Source organism: Ictidomys tridecemlineatus, chromosome 4 (genome assembly GCF_052094955.1).
Source record: "Ictidomys tridecemlineatus isolate mIctTri1 chromosome 4, mIctTri1.hap1, whole genome shotgun sequence".
Classification (NCBI taxonomy): Eukaryota; Metazoa; Chordata; class Mammalia; order Rodentia; family Sciuridae; genus Ictidomys; species Ictidomys tridecemlineatus.
This window is the reverse complement of record NC_135480.1, coordinates 94294400-94314712: the sequence shown is the minus strand read 5'-3', so window position 1 is coordinate 94314712 and position 20313 is coordinate 94294400. Positions and strand designations below refer to the sequence as shown.

Sequence of the window (20313 nt, the reverse complement as noted above, 5' to 3'; positions counted from 1 at the left end):
ATTGGAATTGCATTAAATCTGTGTAGTGCTTTTGGTAGTATGAACATTTTGGCAACATTAATTTTTGCCTATCCAAGAACATGGGATATCTTTCCATCTCCTAAGGTCTTTCTTTTTAGTGTTCTGTAGTTTTCCTTGTAGAGGTCTTTCACGTCTTTTGTTAAATTGATTCCCAGGTTGTTGGGTTTTTTAATTTCCTTTCTTTCTTCCTTCCTTCCTTCTTTCTATTGTGAATGGGTTGGTTTTCCTAATTTCTCTTTTAAAGGATTCATCAGTGATGTATAGAAATGCATTTGATTTATGGGTATTGATTTTATATCCTGCTACTTTGCTGAATTCATTCATTAATTCTAGAAGTTTTCTGGTGGAATCTTTTGGATCCTCTAAGTGTAGAATCGTGTGGTGGCAAATAGTGATAGTTCCAGTTCTTCTTTTCCTATTTTTATCTCTTTAATTTCGTTTGTCTGTCTGAATTGTTCTGGCTGGAATTTCAAGGACTGAGTTAAATAGAAGCAGTGAAAAAGGTTATCCCTTTCTTGTTCCTATATTTAGAGGGAATGCTTCCAATTTTTCTCCTTTTAGAATGATATTGGCCTTGGGCTGAGCATAGATAGCTTTTACAATGTTGAGGTATATTCCTATTATCCCTAGTTTTTTTTTAGTGTTTTGAACATGAAAGGTTGCTATATTCTGTTAAATGCTGTCTCTGCATCTATTGATATAATCATATGATTCTTATCTTTGAGTCTGTTGATGTGGTGAATTATATTCATTGATTTCCATTATGTTGAACCAACTTTGTATCCCTGGGATGAATCCTACTTGATTATGCTATTTTTGTATGCGATTTGTCAGAATTTTACTGAGAATTTTTTCATCTATGTTCATTAAGGATATTGGTATGATGTTTACTTTCCTTGATGAGAATTGTCTAGCTTTGGTAGTAGGGTGATATTAGCTTCATTAGAATGAGTTTGAAAGGGTTTCCTCCTTTTCTATTTCATGGAATAATTTGAGAAGTATTGGTATTAATTCTTCTCTAAAGGTCTTGTAGAATTTGGCTGAGAATTTGTGTGGTCCCGGGCTTTTCTTGGTTGGTAGGCTTTTGATGGCATCTACTATTTCCTTGCTTGAAATTGGTTTGTTTAAAGTATTGTGTATGTCCATCTGATTCAGTTTGGGCAGATCATATGCCTCTAGAAATTTATTGATGCCTTCAAAATTTTCTATTTTACTAGAGTATATACTTTTAAAATAGTTTCTAATTTTCTTCTATATTTCATTAGTGTCTGTTGTAATGTTTCCTTTTTCATCCAAAATTTTTGTAATTTGTGTTTTCTTTCTCCTTTTTGCTAGGGGAGTGAGGGTTTATCAATTTTATTTATTTTTTCAAAGAACCAGCTTTTTGTGTATTGTCAATTATATCAATTGTTGTTGTTGTTGTTGTTTAAATTTCATTAATTTTAACCCTGATTTTAATTATTTCCTCTCTTCTATTACTTTTGGTGATGGTGTGTTCTTCTTTTTCTAGGGCCTTAAGATGTAATGTCAGGTGATATATTTGTTGATTTTTTTCTTCTTTTAATGAATGAGCCAATGCAATGAACTTTCCTTTTAGCACTGTCTTCATAGTGGCACAGAGATTTTGATATATTGTATCGGAATCCTCATTTACCTCTAAGAATTTTTTTTATCTCCCTACTAATGTCTTCTGTTATCCATGCATCATTCAGTAGCACGTTATTTAGTCTCCAGGTGTTCAAGTAACTTCTATTTTTTATTTTATCATAGATTTCTAATTTCATTCCATTATGGTCAGATAGAATGCAAGGCAATAGCTCTCTAATTTTTTGTATTTGATAAGACTTGCTTTGTGGCATAACATATGGTCTGTTTTAGAGAAGTATCCATGGGCTGCCGAGAAAAAGTTTATTTGTTCGTTGATGGATGAAATATTATATATAATCTGTATGTCTAAATTATTGATTGTATTATTGAGATCTGTGGTTTTTTTTGTTTAGTTGTTGTTTGGAGGATATGGGTGATTAAAATCACCCAGTATTATTGTGTTGTGGACTATTTGATTCTTAAGTTGAGAAGGGTTTGTTTGATATACGTCAATGCACCATTGGTTGGGGAATAGATATTTATGATTGTTATGTCTTGTTGAGGTGTTTATACAGTCCATGTGAATGGTATATTTTTCCCCATCCTTTCACCTTCAGTCTGTGATTGTCTTTTCCTGTGAGATGAGTCTCTTGAAGACAGTATATTGTTGGATCTTTTTTTTTTTTTAATCCAGTCTGCTGGTCTGTGTCTTTTTATTGATGAGTTTAAGCCATTAATATTCAGGGATATTATTGAGATATGGTTTGTATTCTGGGTCATTTTGGTTTGTTTTTGGTTTTTAACTTGACTTGGTTTCTCCTTAGATTGGCTTTTCTTTTAGTATAGTTCCTCCTTTTGCTGATTTTCATTCTTGTTTTTCATTTCCTCCTCATGGAATATTTTTTCCTAGAATGTTCTCTAGTGCAGGCTTTCTCACTGTAAATTCTTTTAACTTTTGTTTATCAGGAAAATTTTTATTTTATTATCAAATCTGAAGCTTAATTTTGCTGGATATAAGATTATTGATTGGTATCCATTTTCTTTCAGAGCTTGGTATATTTTGTTCCAGGCTTTTCTTTCTTTTCTTTTCTTTTTTTTTAAGAGAGAGAGAGAGGAGACAGAGAGAAAAAAATTTTTTAATATTTATTTTTTAGTTCTCGGCGGACACAACATTTTTGTTTGTATGTGGTGCTGAGGATCGAACCCGGGCCACACGCATGCCAGGGGAGCGAGCTACCACTTGAGCCATATCCCCAGCCCCAGGCTTTTCTTGTTTAAGAGTCTGAGTTGAAAAATCTGCTGAGATCCAAATTGGTCTCCCCATATATGTAATTTGATTTCTTTCTCTTGTGACCTTTAAAATTTTATCCTTATTCTGTATGTTAGGCATTTTCATTATAATGTGTCTTGATGTAGATCTTTTGTAGTTTTGTACATTTGGTGTCCTCTAAACCTCTTGTATTTGATTTTCCAATTCATTCTTTAATTTTGGGAAAGTTTCTGATATTATTTCATTGAAGAGATTGTGCATTTACTTTGGTTTGAATCTCTGTCTTTCTCTATCCTGCTAAATCTTAGATTTGGTCTTTTGACATTATCCCATAATTCTTGGATGTTCTGTTCATTGTTTCTTACCATCTTCACTGTATAGTAAATTTTATTTTCAAGATTATATAAAAAATTTTATCTTCATTGTCTGAGGTTCTGTCTTCCAAATGATCTAGTCTGTTAGTGATGCTTTCTTTTTTTTGTTTGTTTTTTTATCTGTTTTGTTTTTTCCTTCATTTCAAGGATTTCTGTTTGTTTTTCAGAATCTCTGTTTCTTGAAATAATATTTTGCTCTTTGTATTTGCTCTCTTATCTCTTTGTTGGAGTGATCAATTGTTGCCTGTATTTGCTCTCTTACATAATTTTTTGATTCACAGGTCATTTTAATTATGTACATTCTGAGCTCCTTCTCTAACATTTCATCTACTGTGCTGTCAGTGGGTTCTATTGTAGCATCTTATTATTTTCTCATGATGTCCATGTGTCTTCATCTCTTACAATGCAGATCTGAGATATTACAGTTTCTACCCTATAATCTTGTAGAATCCCTGTAGGTTACCAATACCTCACCTTTAAGGGGGAGATCACTGTTTACAATACCCAGTGCAAACAATATGCAGCCATAAATCCAATAGATCCTATTTAGACAATTAAGTTTTGTTGCTGAAAACAGTAGTGATGTGTTCGATTATCATTAACCATATAGTCAGTGGGTTTGCAGAGGGGTTTATAGTTTCTAATGGTGGACCGAGAAAGAAACGGGTAGGTGGGTGGGTAGAATTAGATGTTTGTGGAATGTGAGATTATAGAGGTATTAGATTATAGGAAGAGTGAAAGGGGAATCAAAATAAGTCGGCTGTTATCAGGAGAATAAAGAGAAAGGGGTGCCCCCATGCAGGGCTCTTTTGCCTCTGCAACAAGATGGTAATCTATTAGCACATCTGGTAGGGATACCTCTGGTGTAACCAGGCCTGCAGGACCTTGGTGAGGTTCTTTCAGGTCCTGTCATTTGTCCCTAGATGAAAGTAGTCATGATCCTAGTTGATGGCAGCATTAGCATCAAACATGTAGGTACTTTGCTGTTGGGCTTCCAGTCTCCAGTCAGTGTCCAAAGATAGATGCTGCCTCAACTAAAGATGGTGGAGGTGGCCATGGAGGTAACCCAAGTTGGGAGCAGTGATGTCTGAAGATGGAGGTGACCACTTTCAGAAATGGAGATGGAAGAACAGGCCCTGTGATGGCGTTGGGCAGCCTGTGTGGCGATGCAGTGCCCCATCCATTGTCCCACTGTGGATTCTACCATGTGGAAAGGACTATGGCAGTGGCTGTAGTGTCCCAAGATGGAGGCAGTCTGGGGGGAGCCATATGTTAATAGATTAGAATCTGCAGCACAGTCAGGTCCTCTCTCCCAACTTTATTCTTTTGCATTTAGTTATCTGGTACTTTGTAGTTGTTTTTTTAGTGTACATAAAATTTATTTTGGGGGCTGCTTAACACTTGGTAAATAGTTTAATATCAAGAAAATCATTTCCAAAAGATAAATGAAATAGTATAGTTCTTTTATTTTATTTATTTATTTTTATTTGTTTTACTTTGTTACACATGACAGTACAGTGATCTTGACATATCATACATTTGAATCAGATGGGATATAATTTCTCATTTTTCTGAGTATATAGGTTGCAGAATCACATTGGTCATGCAGTCACATATATACACACAGTAATAATAATGTCTGTTTCATTCTATTATCCTTCCTATCTCCCCAACCCCATCCCTCCCCCTCCTCCATTTCTCTTAACTTAATCTAGGGTAATGCTATTCTTTTTTTTTGCCTCATATCTTCATACATGTATTTTGTATAACAGTGAAGGTCTCCTTCCACCATCCATGCAATTCCATTTCTCCCTCCCTTTCTCTCCCACTCCTCTTCCCTATGTAGAGGACTTCCAAATTCATTCTATAAGGCCAATATCACCCTGATTCCAAAACCAAACAAAGACAACTCAAAGAAAGAAAACTTCAGACCAATATCTCTAATGAATATAGATGTAAAAATCCTCAATAAAATTCTGGAAAATCGGATACAAAACATATCAAAAAGATCGTGCACCATGATCAAGTGGGATTCATCCCCGGGATGCAAGGTTGGTTCAACATAAGGAAATCAATAAATGTAATTCATCACATCAACAGACTTAAAGATAAGAACCACATGATCATCTCGATAGATGCAGAAAAAGCATTTGACAAAATACAGCATCCCTTTATGTTCAAAACACTAGAAAAACTAGGGATAATAGGAACTTACCTCAACATTGCAAAAACTTTCTATGCTAAGCCTCAGGCCAGCATCACTCAAAACGGAGAAAAACTGAAGGCATTCCCTCTAAAATCTGGAACAAGACAGGGATGTCCTCTCTCACCACTTCTATTCAACATAGTTCTGGAAACACTGGCCAGAGCAATTATAAGAAAGAAATTAAAGGAATAACTATAGGAAAAGAAGAACTTAAACTAGCACTTTTTTTCTGATGATATGATTCTATACCTTGAAGACCTAAAAACCTTTATCTATTTTTTTTTAGAGAGAGAATTTTTTAATATTTATTTTTTAGTTTTTGGTAAACACGACATCTTTATTTTATTTTTTATGTGGTGCTGAGGATGGAACCCAGCGCCCAGCAATGCCAGGCGAGTGCACTACTGCTTAAGCCACATCCCCAGCCCCATTTATCAATTTTTGAGATTACAAAAATAGTGTTTTCTCTCTTGTAAAAAAAATTGGAGTAGCAAAAAAAAAATTGGAGTAGCTTACCAATTTTTTTTAAAAAAGATTACCTTTACAAATATTTACTTGCCGAAGTCTGGCTTGGCACAAATCAGGAGCCACTTGTCAAAAAAGAAACTAACTTTATTTTTAGAACTACAAACGCCAAACAAAACAGCTCCAGGGAAAAACCCTCAGAGCCCAACTGCCACCACCGGCTTCCACAAGCCTCTCTCCCCCACACCAGCCTCTCAACCTCCCACAATCCTCCTCCTCTTGAGGCCGATTGGCTGGGTTGCGTGGGCAGAGCCAAAGAAGTCACCCAATGAGCAGCTCCGTGGAGGAGCCAATCAGCTAGATGTTGCTGGGGCAGCTGTGAGCCAATCATCAGCTGGCAGTCTGAAGGGCAGGGAAACAGCCCAATGAACATCACCGCAGAGGAGCCAATCAGCTAGATGTTGCTGGGGCAGTCTGAAGCTTGCTGGCAGCTGGAAGTTTGCTGGGGCCCCTTTGGCTGTGGCTCTCAACATCTCCCCCTCTCTGTTTAAACAACAAGCATGTGGCTTATGGACCGTGCCTGCCTTAGGTTGTCCAATACATATGGTCCTTACCCGTCTTCGGATGAGCTGACCTCAGGGCGTCAGCCTCCTGTCTTAGGTTGGTACCATTGTAATTGGATCTTACCCGTCATTGACTACCGGTCCAGTACAGCCACACCTGTGGAGAGGTCTCAGCGGGGGGCGGGGGGGGGTGAGGTTCTTTGCCTCACCTCTGTTGACCCCCAAATTTTAGCTGAATGATCATGACAAGCAGAAGGGAGGAAGATATACCAAGTCAATTGACGGCTCCTTTTGGGAAAATTGTACCACCGATGATATCATCAGCAAAAATACCCCAACACTACCACAAGTCGCTGCACCAACAGATAGTTCACAATGCATACAAATGACACATAGTTCTGTAAGCAGTTCAGTGCAAGTTCTGTAAGCAGTTCAGTGATGGCTATTGCAGAAACTGTAGATTATTTTTTTCTTTGTCTTCACCGGCACAGGGATGAAGATAGGAATTCTGGCAATAATGACTAAAGAAAAAATTAGGTAACATTCCAGAAGACACTAAAAGAAAACAATTTTCTTAACAATTTATATTATCTTCATCGGCACTGGGATGAAGATAGAAATTCTGGCAATAATGGCTAAAGAAAAAATTAGGTAACATTTCAGAAGGCACTAAAAGAAAACAATTTTCTTAACAATTTACATTATAGTGAAGAGAATTATTAAATATAATGAAAACGAAAGGTGAGAGTAAACAAACAGATCTGTTAACCTCCTTTTTTGTTTACATATTAAAACAATTCTTAACAGTTATTTACCCAATTTAAATTAAACCATTTAAATCACGTGAATAAAAAAAAATATTTGGATCCATCTTTTCATGAGCGCTCATCATATATGATATATGGAAATACGTACATTGGACATACGTACATTCAAACATATAACACAAAACACAAGTGTGCACACATAATATAATACATACAACACATAACATAATAGTAAAGGCCTTATAACTTTTTACAGGTAAAATCTCTATTGCAATGTTTAAAAACTCTATAGTCAAAAAAAAATAGAACTGATCAGCAAAACATTAACCTAGGTCTGTATGAGCTCAAAAAAATAAAATAGAACTTCATGATATGGGAAAGGGCAATAATAAAATAGATATTGAAAAAAGCATCCTGGTTCTGTCGCAGATGTAAGGATAGCCAAATTGGAGTTTTGGATATCAGCTATTATGGATTTGAGCTAAATCATCTTCTTTTTGGTCTGTAGAAATCGCTTTAGTTAATCTCTCTGGAATCCAAATCGGCTGCTGTTCTCCCTGTGGAAACACAAAAACAGACCCCCGACTCCAGACAATCACTGGGTCAGGATTTTAGTTAATCTCTCCGGAATCCAAATCGGCTGCTGTTCTTCCTGTGGAAACACACAAACAGACCCCCGATTCCAGACAATTACTGGGTCAGGACCTTTCCATTGTCCTGTTAGAATATCTTTCCAAAGTACCTTGGGCTTATGTACATTTTTTGGACACATATGCCTTTCTGCAGCACTAAGTCCTGATGAATCCAAATTTAAAAAGTTTAGAGTAAAAAGGGTTATTTTAAGTTTATCTTTGGGGAATATATACCCCTTCCCAATTCCATCTTTTTGCTTTAATAAGTACATTTTAATAGTTTGATGAGCTCTTTCAACTATGCCTTGTCCCTGTGGATTGTATGGGATTCCTGTTATATGAGTAATGCCAAATGATGAGCAAAATTGTTTAAAAGAAGTAGACGTATAACCAGGGGCATTATCTGTTTTTAACTGTTTTGGAATGCCCACAGTGGCAAAATTTTGTAAGCAATGAGCTATAACATCTTTAGTTTTTTCGCCGGCATGAAGGGAGCCCATCAAAAATCCAGAAGAAGTATCAACTGTAACATGCAAATATTTTAATTTTCCAAATTCTGGCAAGTGTGTGACGTCCATCTGCCAAATATGGTTAGGCATCAATCCTCTAGGATTGACTCCAAGATTAACTTGTGGTAAAAAGGTCACACAATTTTGACATTGTTTTATTATTTGTCTAGCTTGTTCCTTAGTTATTTTAAAACGCTTTTGTAAAGTATTAGCATTGACATGGAATCTTTCATGAAAATTTATAGCTTCTTCTAGTACAGAGAAAATATGTATGTCACGTGTAGTTTTATCTGCTAAATCATTGCCTAAACTAAGGGCTCCAGGCAATCCTGTATGTGCCCTGATATGTCCTATAAAGAATGGATCTTTTCTGTCCCAGATTAAACTTTGTATAGTGGAAAACAAAGAGAAAACAGTAGAAGAAGGGGAAATTCTACCAGCATCTTCAAGGGATACTATAGCGTTAACTATATACTGGCTATCAGAAAATAAATTAAATACAGAATCTTCAAACATCACAAAAGTTTGTAATACTGCATTAAGCTCTACCTTTTGAGCTGATTGTTTGGGTACTAAAAATGTAAAAGTTTGATCAGGTGTAACTATTGCTGCTGTACCATTATTTGACCCATCAGTGAATATATTTGGAGCATTCATGATAGGTGTTTTTCTTGTCATTTTTGGAAAAATTACAGGATGCAATGACCAAAAAGACAATAAAGGATTAGATGGTAAGTGGTTATCAAATGAAACATTAGATTTGCACATTATTATTGCCCAAGTATTTAACTCATTAGCTAATTCATCAATTTGATTCATAGTATATGGAGTAATAATTTTATGGGGAGAAATTCCAAACACTGCCTTTGCTGTTTTTATTCCTTTGAGTATTAATTGTCCTACAGCCTCAGGATACCTAGTAAGAATAGTGTTAGGAGAATAAGATAAATGTATCCATAATAATGGACCTTCTTGCCAAAATACTCCTGTAGGAATATTTTTTGTTGGTAGTACAATAAATAATAAAGGCAAACTTATATCAATTCTATCCAAATGCATATTTTCCATATATGTTTCAATGATTTTTAATGCCTTTCTTGCTTCAGGCGTTAACATTCGGGGTGAATTTGGATCTGATGGACCTTTTAGGATATCAAATAAAGGTCCCAATTCTCCTGTTGGAATACCTAGATAAGGCCTTATCCAATTTATGTCTCCTAATAACTTTTGAAAGTCATTAAGTGATTTGAGTTGATCAACTCGTATTTGAATTTTTGGTGGACGGACCATGGTTGAGGATAATAGAACTCCTAAATAATTAATTGGAAAATTTAATTGTACTTTATCTATTGCTATCTCTAGATTATAATTTTTTAATAAGTTTGTAAGTGTGGCATAACATTCTAGCAATGTGTTTTTAGCTTTGTGTGCCAATAACACATCATCCATATAGTGAAATATTTGTAGTTCAGGATTTTGATTTCTAAGTGGCTGGATTACTTTGTTAACATAAATTTGACACATAGTTGGGCTGTTAGCCATCCCTTGAGGGAGTACTTTCCATTCATATCTCTGATCAGGACCTTCATGATTTAGTGCAGGGATAGTAAATGCAAAACGTGGACTATCCTCAGGATGAATTGGAATTGAAAAAAAACAATCTTTAATATCTATAACTAAAACATACCAAGTTTTTGGCAAAGCAGACAATTGAGGAATCCCCGATTGAGCAGGTCCCATAATGACCATTTCATTGTTAATGGCTCTTAAATCTTGCAGTAATCTCCATTTACCAGATTTCTTTTTGATGACAAAAATGGGAGTATTATGGGGAGATACAGAAGGTTGTATATGTCCTTCCGCTAATTGTTGTTTGACCAGATCATGGGCTACTTGTGTCTTTTCTTTAGTCAAGGGCCACTGAGGAACCCATACTGGTCTTTCTGATTTCCATGTAATTTTTATTGTCTCAGTGGCCCTTTGTGAAAATCCAACCCATGTCTGTCTGTTCCTTGATCTATTTGTATTGGTGCTGCTATACATTGTTCTTGTCTTTCTAATCTTTTTCCTTTCCTAAAACCTTGTCTAGCCATAATAGTGGGTGCATTTTGATTGATATTATTTGTTAATGTCAAACCTAATTGATCTAAGACATCTCGTCCCCATAAATTTACGGGAAGATGATCCAATACATATGGCTGTATAGTTCCTTCACATCCTTCAGGATCCTTCCAATCTAATAGCATTGCACTTCTATCGGGATTAGTCGCCACTCCTAGGCCTCGAAGCGATTGAGTGGCTTGTTGTAATGGCCAATGTTTTGGCCATTCTTGACGAGAGATGATGCTAAGATCTGCACCTGTATCCAGTAGCCCATTAAATTCATGTCCTTGAATATTTAGTTTTAGCATGGGGCGAGAATCTAAATTTAAAGAAAGCATAGCCCAATCTACACCTGTGGAGCCTAATCCCTTGGAACCTCTGTCTACAACATGACTGGAAAATTTATCATGTAGGCTTGGTATTATTAGTAACTGTGCTATTCTATCTCCTGGTGAAATTACTGATATACCCTTTGGAGAACTGGCTATAATTTTTATTTCACCTTCATAATTGGAATCAATTACCCCAGGACTTATCAAAAGTCCTTTTAGAGTAGAAGAGCTGCGTCCCAATAATAAGCCTACTGTTCCTTTGGGAAGAGGTCCTTTTACCCCTGTGGGAATGATTTGAACTCCCATCTCTGGAGTTAGTACTGATTTGGTGGAGGCGCAGATGTCCAACCCTGCGCTCCCTCTGGTTTGTCTGATAAGGGATCTGATGTGCTGGGCACTACCCTGATGGGGTTGCTGGGGTTGCTGGGTTCCTCCAGTGCTCCGTATATTTGTGGTTTGGGGCCCCGGAGCATTGGGGCCCCCTGTCCATTTTTTGGCAACGGAGCCCGATGCCTTTGTCCACGATATTGTGGATAAACACCTTGTCCTTGTTCGTTTTTTGATAATGGAGTACCCTCTATGGTGGTTTGAGGACGGTATTCATTAGCCCAATATAATGGAGTACCCTCTATGGTGGTTTGAGAACGGCATTCATTAGCCCAATGTCTCCCTCTACGGCATCGTGGGCAAATACCCGGTATTCTACTTGTTTGATACCTAGTTTTGTTAAACCCTCCTCCTATGGGGCAATTCCTTTTAAAATGTCCTGTTTGTTGACAATTGTAGCATGTTCTTGGCCTGGCATCTAAAGCCTGTTTTACTGCAGCTGCCACAATTTGCCCTTGTTCATTAATGTCTCTGGCATCTAAAACCTGTTTTACTGCAGCTGCCACAATTTGCCCTTGTTCATTAATGTCTCTGGCATCTAAAGCCTGTTTTACTGCAGCTGCCACAATTTGCCCTTGTTCATTAATGTCTCTGGCATCTAAAGCTTGTTTTACTGCAGCTGCCACAATTTGCCCTTGTTCATTAATGTCTCTACATAATTTAATATATGTGTTTAAATCTTCATGTTTCCATGGTCTAATGATATCTCTACACCAACGATTCGCTTGGTCATAAGCCAGTTGTTTTATAAATGGCATTGCTTGTTCTGTATTCCCAAAAACTCTGGTAGCTGTTTGAATAAGCCTATCTACAAATTCAGCGTAAGGTTCATTAGCTCCTTGTATTATCTTAGATAATTGACCTTGTAAACCTCCAGGTTCTTGTAAAGTCTTCCATGCCCTAACTGCATCTACAGCAATTTGTAAATATACACCAGGATCATATGCAAGTTGTTGCTGCCGATCCTCATAAGGTCCCTTTCCTAACAACATATCTAGATTTCTCTGAGGATAACCAGCTGCTGCATTTCGACTAGCCGTCTCTTTGCAAAATTCCTCATTGGCAACCTTCCATAACAGGTATTGTCCTCCATTTAGCACAGCTTTACACAAACTAGCCCAATCTGCTGGCGTCATGCTTAAGTTGGTAATGGATTCGACCAAGCTTACAGTGAAGGGTGCTTGAGGACCATAGGTTGCTACAGCCTCTTTTAGCTCCTTCACTGATTTGAAATTTAAACCCTGGTAAGTTCGCTGCCCTCCTACCTCAAATACAGGGCATACTTGAGATCCTGTCTCAGGATCCCAACTATCAACTGCGGGGGTTGGGAGTCTCTTAGCATATGGAGGTGGTGCTGTTGATTGGACACTTATGCCCTCTGGTGATAGAGTGCTGTTAGTAGCAGTCTCTAGTAGAGGTGGCGCTGTTGGTTGAACACTTACGCCCTCTGGTGATAGAATGCTATTAGTAGCAGTCTCCTGTAGAGGCGGTGCTGTTGGTTGGACACTTACGCTCTCTAATAAAAGGGTCTTATTAGCAGTCTCCTGTTTTAACTTTTCCCCTGATAGATTTTTCTGCTCTAAACTTTCTTCCTCTGTCTCACTATCTCGAAAGACCTTCTCTTTCACTTGAATCTTTTCCTCTTTCTGACTAACTTGAGAGACTTCCTCTTCTACTTGAATCAATATGTCTTCTTCTTCCTCTACCTCTGTCTGAACTGAAGGCTTTGGACTAAGCAAATCAGATATGTACGTCCACAATGTCAATGTGCCAACTGGCAGAGTCCCTGGGCTGTTCTTTTCTATTCTTTTTAAATCTTCACCATGATGGTTCCATTGTGATATATCTAACAACTCCTCCTTAAAAAGCCATGGGCTATATTCTTGTATTATATCAACGTATGCCCTAACTGCTCTTGATTTTACTGGGAAGCTTCCTTCCTTTAACAATTTACTTAACACTCTTTCGGTTTGTTTTTTACTAATTGCTGATCCCGTATTTCTACTATAATACAACCCAGCAAGATAACAGCAAATAAAACCGAGACAGAATCCAATAAAAAGGGAACCACACAAAATCATTATAACAGCCTTTCTATCCTCCTGACATATGTATCCGTCCTTTCTCCCTATCTGTTCCTCAAACGCAAATAGTTTTTCCTCAGATGTGAGTGGTTTTTCTTCCCTCTTACTCATCTCCAGGGACAGGAAAGTTAAAACAAAAACGAAGCAAAACAAAAGAGGAGACTTAGAATGGCTCCCCATCCTCTCGCCCTGCCCTCAGGGGCGAGCAGTTTACTTACCCTCAGTTGCTCCCCGTGCGAGCCACCAAATGCCGAAGTCTGGCTTGGCACAAATCAGGAGCCACTTGTGAAAAAGAAACTAACTTTATTTTTAGAACTACAAACGCCAAACAAAACAGCTCCAGGGAAAAACCCTCAGAGCCCAACTGCCACCACTGGCTTCCACAAGCCTCTCTCCCCCACACCAGCCTCTCAACCTCCCACAATCCTCCTCCTCTTGAGGCCGATTGGCTGGGTTGCGTGGACAGAGCCAAAGAAGTCACCCAATGAGCAGCTCCGTGGAGGAGCCAATCAGCTAGATGTTGCTGGGGCAGCTGTGAGCCAATCATCAGCTGGCAGTCTGAAGGGCAGGGAAACAGCCCAATGAACATCACCGCAGAGGAGCCAATCAGCTAGATGTTGCTGGGGCAGTCTGAAGCTTGCTGGCAGCTGGAAGTTTGCTGGGGCCCCTTTGGCTGTGGCTCTCAACATTTACTTCCACAACAGTATCTACTATTTATTGATTTTATCTAGATAAAAATATCAAGCACTTAGGAATTCTTAAGAATAAAGTCACACAGTAGATAATGTTTTTTTTTCTAATATTCTTAGTTGTAGGTAGACACAGTACCTTTATTTGTTTGTTTATGCAGTGCTGAGAATCAAACCCAGTGCCTCACACCTACTAGGCAAGTGCTCTACCACTGATAACCCCAGCCCCTGGATAATGATTTTTTAAGGTAACACTGCTTAAAGTTTACCTTCTGTTTCTTGTGAGGCAATAAATCATAATTAATCATGTCACAGAATAACTGAAATTTGTTGGTGCTAGTATAACCTCAGCCTATCCTGATAAGTTTGTTCTACTATACATTTGCAAAGGAATCAATAGTCTCAGTGTGTCTTGATGTATTTTATTTTATGTAGTTGTTATAAACAAGAAGAAAATCCAAGTTTTTTTCTGAGTGAAGATCAGTGAATTTGTTTCAAAGTTCCCATATCCCTTTGTTTTACTGTTCAAGCAAATGAGATTTATATATTTTGAAAGAATTAATACGTAAATCTAATTAAATTTCATTCTATTTGGTGCTCTTTTATTGCTTATAAGCAAAATGAAGGCCGCAAATCCTAAATGCCTAGTGCACATATTATTTGTTTTCTTGCATATACGGGGTAATATCACAAATAGAATTTGTAGACCAAATTTTCTTGGCAAGGAAATAGAGGCTTGGAGAAATGGCTGAATCATCTTAGGTTTCATATTCCATTAGTGGTAGGGTAAGTCTGAGTACACATAGTAGGACCTCAAATAAAAACACTATTTTACCTATATTTTGATTGCTTTCTCTTCAATATGAATCCGGTTTAAATGAGTGGACATGCTTAGTATTTAACCCTATTTATGTATCTGACAGTTTTATTACTCAGAAATTTAAATGAGTGGACACGCTTAGTATTTAACCCTATTTATGTATCTGACAGTTTTATTACTCAGAAAACACAGCCTAATCACTGTGTACACAATTGATCATTAGCTTATGTTGAAAAATTCCTATTTTAATAGTATCTTTACAGAGAAATATTTGTCACCTTTCTTTGATTATTTCTTCTATGTTTAATTGCTATCACTTCATGAAATATATCCTTAAATCAGAAGGTTGCTTAATTTGGAGTCCATAGGGTCCTTACAAATCCATTTTATAGGCATTTCTGAACCCACTAAAATTGTGTATAAAACTTAGTTCACAGATTCTCAAAGATCCATTCTTCAAGGTCAACCTGTATTCTTATTCTATAATTTTGCTTCATTTCTTTTTGTCTCACATTGGAAAATACTTACTTTCCTCCACAGATAGGGCTACATTAATTTTAGAAATTATTACTATTCCCAAATTTAAAATGTCAGATCATTTTAATTTTTATAGGCTCTTTTGAACCCTTTCCAAATTCTTTATAAACCTGAATGCTAAGAACCTCAGAATTAGAAATCGTGTACTAATGAACATCTAGTTTAGGATCTTGGATCTAGTGACAGTAATGTCAGAGGGTTAGGGGAAGCAGACATAAAGTTGTAAAGATAGATCCTGGAACAGCCCCACAAGATAGTTTAGACCCTTTAGGTCAAAGCAGATAGGGCCAGGGGTTCAGGTAAAATTAACAGGATTGGGCACATTTCAGTTTTTGAAGTAAGAAAAATACAGGTCCTGAATAAAAGGAACCGTGATAGGGAGTAGGAATCAAGCTCAAGCCCAAGATAAGCCAAAAACAAATGAGTCAAAACCATAGAATGAGAATCCAGGTTGACCTTGAGGACTGGATCTTTGAGAATTTGTGAATTAAGTTTTACACACAACTTCAGAGAGTTCAGAAACACCCATAAAATGGATTTGTTAGGGCTCTTTGGACCCCAAATTAAGCAATAGAATCCTGAAAAAGATCTAAAACATAACTTGATGCATATGAACAAACTGCCCCCATTATTGTGTCACTTCATTTCCAATATTGAGACTCTTTGGGGAGATGGCTGCTATAGTTTGCAATACAAATACTTGTCTCTAAAGGTTTCCTTTCTCCTTGCAACTTCTGAACTCACAGCAGCCTCAAGGCTTTAGATTCCTGAGGGTTGTTTCTAAGGGGTATGACTAATGGAAACAGTGAGATGGAGCTCGCAAGATCAAATATATAAACTAGGTTATTAAAATCACTAAAGTTGGGAAGATTTAGACTCTTCTGTGAATCTGATGACAATATGGGCTGTTTCTCTCTAAGTCAGGCCAAATATAAATCATACATAACACTTTTATACAAGTAATCTGTTGGTCTAAAACTGATTCATGGTTAAAAACACCTGATGGAGGTGTTTAATATTCTGTATTTCTTAACTCATTTGTTTCCTGTCCTTTATTAATGTTTTATAGAATTACTTTAACTGATGTCTCATCTGCTAAGGAGATTTGAGAATATAGTTTCCACATGTCAGCCAAAAGATTAAGGAGGGAAACACTGCTAATAAGGCCAGAGTAGTGGCAGCAATAATATGGGACAGATCCCTGGGAGCCTAGTCAATTTGTGGGATGAGAATTGTGTCAGAGAAATTCAGCATCTCTATCTGGATGATTTTTCAATTCCTGCATTCAGATCTAGGTCCTATTTTTTACTTTTTAAGAAATGATTCCTCTATGAATTGTGTGATAGGATGCAATGCAATCAGTTTTAAATGGTTCCTGTTAGAGCACCATCCACTTCTCAAGCATGGCTGGCCTGGGCCCTTGGGCAGTGGGTAAAACCTCTGAGTCTAATAGGATAGTGCAAGAGGGTGTAACTAGAAGAATTATTGTTATTTGTTACTATATTGTTAATCTTACTTATCAATCTCTAGAACTAGATCCTTCTGGCTATATGTAAAGCTGTAAGATTAAAGTAATTAATCCAGAAAATTTAATTTGAATAACACCTCATTTACCACAAATTTTAGATCTCTGGAAACAGCATCCAGAATATCTTACATTTCACCAAAAAAAAAGAAGAAAAAATTTTTTCTTTTTCCTTTTGTAAGTTGTAGCAAAATATATTTTATGTTTAGAAGAAGAGATTTCCAAATATGGACATATTTACATTTTTAAAAAATGAAAGGTTTATTATATATTTGAGAATATTGGTTGCTATATTTTTGTTTTAACTGGTTTTTCTCCCCTTTAATTGACCTCTCCAAGTCCTTTCTTTCTGTGAAACCTAATTAGGGACCTATGAATTAGAGTTAGTAGAGGCTAAACTAATGATATTTTGTGATATGAATGAGATAATATATGCCCAGTCTCTAGTTATAGTACTAGACATAAAGTACTAATGGTTATAATGGTGCTTTTCCAAGATAGTTTAGTCAACCTTTAACCTCTTTATTCTCTGATCACAAAAACCACTTACTGCTTACACTACTTTTTGACACTTAACTCTCCTGTTTTAGATGTTACAGTTTCAATAATCAATGAAATCATATACTTCCCTTACAAGCCATATGGCCTTCATTTTGATTTTTGTTTTTTTTTCCCTCACCAGAAAATGAAAACACTAGCAGAAAGGAGAAGGAGTGCTCCATCTCTTATCTTGGATAAAGCTCTGCAAAAACGGCCTAGTACCAGGTAGGTACAAAACTTTATATACACATTTGGTTTGTGCTTAGAAATTTATATGTTAGATGTGTTTTGGGATCATGTGCTATTTTGTAAAGGAGGGGATTATTTGTTTATCAGCATTAGAATTCTATGTTTAATAATAGAAAACAGGATTTCTGTTCTGAAATTATTTGATAAGACATATTCTTTTATTTTTGGTACTAGAGATTGAAACCAGGGGTGCTTAACCACTGAGCCACACATCCCCAGCCCTTTTAAAAATATTTTATTTAGAGACAGGGTCTTGCTAAGTCGCTTAGGGCCTCACTAAGTTCCTAAGGCTGGCTTTGAACTCAAGAATCTCCTGCCTCAGCCTCCTGAGCAGCTGGGATTTCAGGCATGGGTCCCCATACCTGGTGATAAGACTATTCTTTATGATAATCAGAGCCCTTTAGAGTGATTATATGTGTTTGGTTGCTTTAAAACTGATTCAGAAATGAATCTTACATCGTAGAGATATGAAGATTCCATGTTTATCAAACTTTATTTGTAGAACAATTAGAATGCACAAGACTCAAAAATGGATCTCAATTATGTATAAAAATATACTTATTTTTGTCACAAGGTGATGCCTGTACATGAATATTTAACCAATTTTAGATATGAAGAAAGAAATGAAGTAAGGTTTTTTTAAATGTATATTGATTTCTTTTAAGTAGTATTGGTTAATTAGTGAAATTTGAAATGGAAAAACAGGCTAAATAGCGACTACTGGTCACTTCACCTATTAAGATTAATTATTATTTTGATTAAAATTTTCAGAAAGTCTTTTGTAGTGTATAGAAATTGAATGGATATTCAGTCATTCATTTATTTATTAAATGGCATTTTAACTCATGAGTTTTTATGTTCAAGCCCTGTGATGACATTCCTCTAAGCAATGAATCCTTTTATATAAAGTGAAGCCATTATCATCTTTATTTAAAGTGAGGGTACACCAGTAATTATTAGTCCTATGAATTATCTGCTACTTTAACAAAATATATGTGGACACATGGAAGTTTTTCAGTGCCAAAATAAATTATATTTCCCAATCTCAATTAGTGAAATTTATCAAAATACGTATCAGAAGCATATGTAAATGACTTTGGATTATTTGCTTCAGCATTGTATTTGCATTAGTATAGATGAAATAATTGTTATGTCTTCACAATTTGAGCTTGATTGCCTAAAATGTAGTAGAAAGTATTTTAAAAGGAGGTGGATACACAAAGGAGGCAAAATTATCAGTATATCTGTCTTTAATTCTCTTTTGTGTATGAAAAGATTTGTTGTCTTTTTTTTTAAGCAGGTACAGTTTTAGGTGAAATTTATTAGAGGCTTCTAGGTTGGAAATGCACTAGGCTTTTTAGTTAAAAGTAGTCCTAATATCATATATGAAGTATCTTCAACCTGATCTCAGGGATCATTAGTCACTTCTCCCCAACCCGAGGCTAGAATACATATTAGTATACATATAGGTACTGAAACTTACTAAAATACTAAATTCACTTATAAACCAATGGCTCTGAAATAAATGGCGCTAACCTCTTTGGAATTGTGTGGAGCATTGAGTTTTTCACAGGGAATTGTTGGGCAGCAGCCAAAAATGTAAAGCATAGAACATCCTATGTAGCAAAGAGCTGTGCAATTCCTTCATAGCTTTTGAATATTCTATGTATGGAATATTTGTGAAGGGGGAAAACCTTTATGTAGTTTTCTATGACTAAGCTTGTTTTATTTATGAACACAAGAGTATTTCATACATTTTAATAAATACTAAATTTCCTAGAAGTGCACCTTCATACATCAAGAGATAATGTACTTCATATGGTTTGGAACCTTTTCCATAAATCACTTGCTATACTTCATTTTTGTTTACTTGTTGCATAAGATAGGTTTTTATCTACCTCTCTTACATTTGAATGTATCACTTATAAGTAGATGTGAGCATCTATTTCATCATCTTTTGATAGTCATGCTTAAACATATACATATTGAGAAATACAAATTATTTTCATTTTATTTTTCCTTTATATTGCTGTTAGAATATTTTATTAGTATGTTTGAAATTATTTTAAATACCCACGTATTTCATTTTAGGATATAAAAGGAGAAATTAAAATTATTGTGTATATATAGACTTTTTTATATAACAAAAGGGCATTGGATTTAGTAGGACCAAGAACCACCAGTATAGATGAGGTGCCAGGTTAGGAAAAGTGCTAACACTTATCTGACTCACTAGAAAAGTTCATATATTATTGTTTGGGGTTAGAGAATTAGTCCAATAATATACAGCCATGTCCCTCCCCGCTTTCCTTTTACCTCTGAAATAATTGGTGTTTATCTTAGAGCCAGTTCCCAAATTCCTGTCTCAGTAGTCACAAAAAACAATGGGTTTTGTGTCAAAATAGCCCTAAGGAAAAATGTTTTCAGTTAAAGTTGTATGTGTTTTAAATCAGCTTATTTCCTACTAGTTTCTATAGGTCAATAATGAGTGTAGCGCTGGGGAATAGGACATTCTTAGAGAAATGATGTTTTTAAACTCTGTGTATGTAGCTGTTGGTGGTTAGACTCTGAACCTGTACAGAATATTTGTACGTATCATTTTAGTTTTGGAAAGAGCTTTAAAGGTGACCTAGATTGATAATTCCCAAACCTT

General features: G+C 36.2%; 1 protein-coding gene across 4 annotated transcripts in view; it reads left to right on the top strand.

Annotated features, from left to right (window-relative positions):
• Arhgap20 (Rho GTPase activating protein 20) overlaps positions 1-20313 on the top strand; it is a 120804-nt gene that overhangs the window by 11455 nt on the left and 89036 nt on the right. For 3 of the 4 annotated variants that reach the window (XM_078046968.1, XM_078046966.1, XM_078046967.1), the window contains exon 2: positions 17554-17636. In XM_078046968.1, the coding sequence (XP_077903094.1) occupies positions 17557-17636 (80 nt within the window). In that variant the 5' untranslated portion in view covers positions 17554-17556. Of the gene's footprint in view, positions 1-5124; positions 5304-17553; positions 17637-20313 lie in introns of those variants that run through there. The other variant, XM_078046969.1, reaches the window with a different exon arrangement.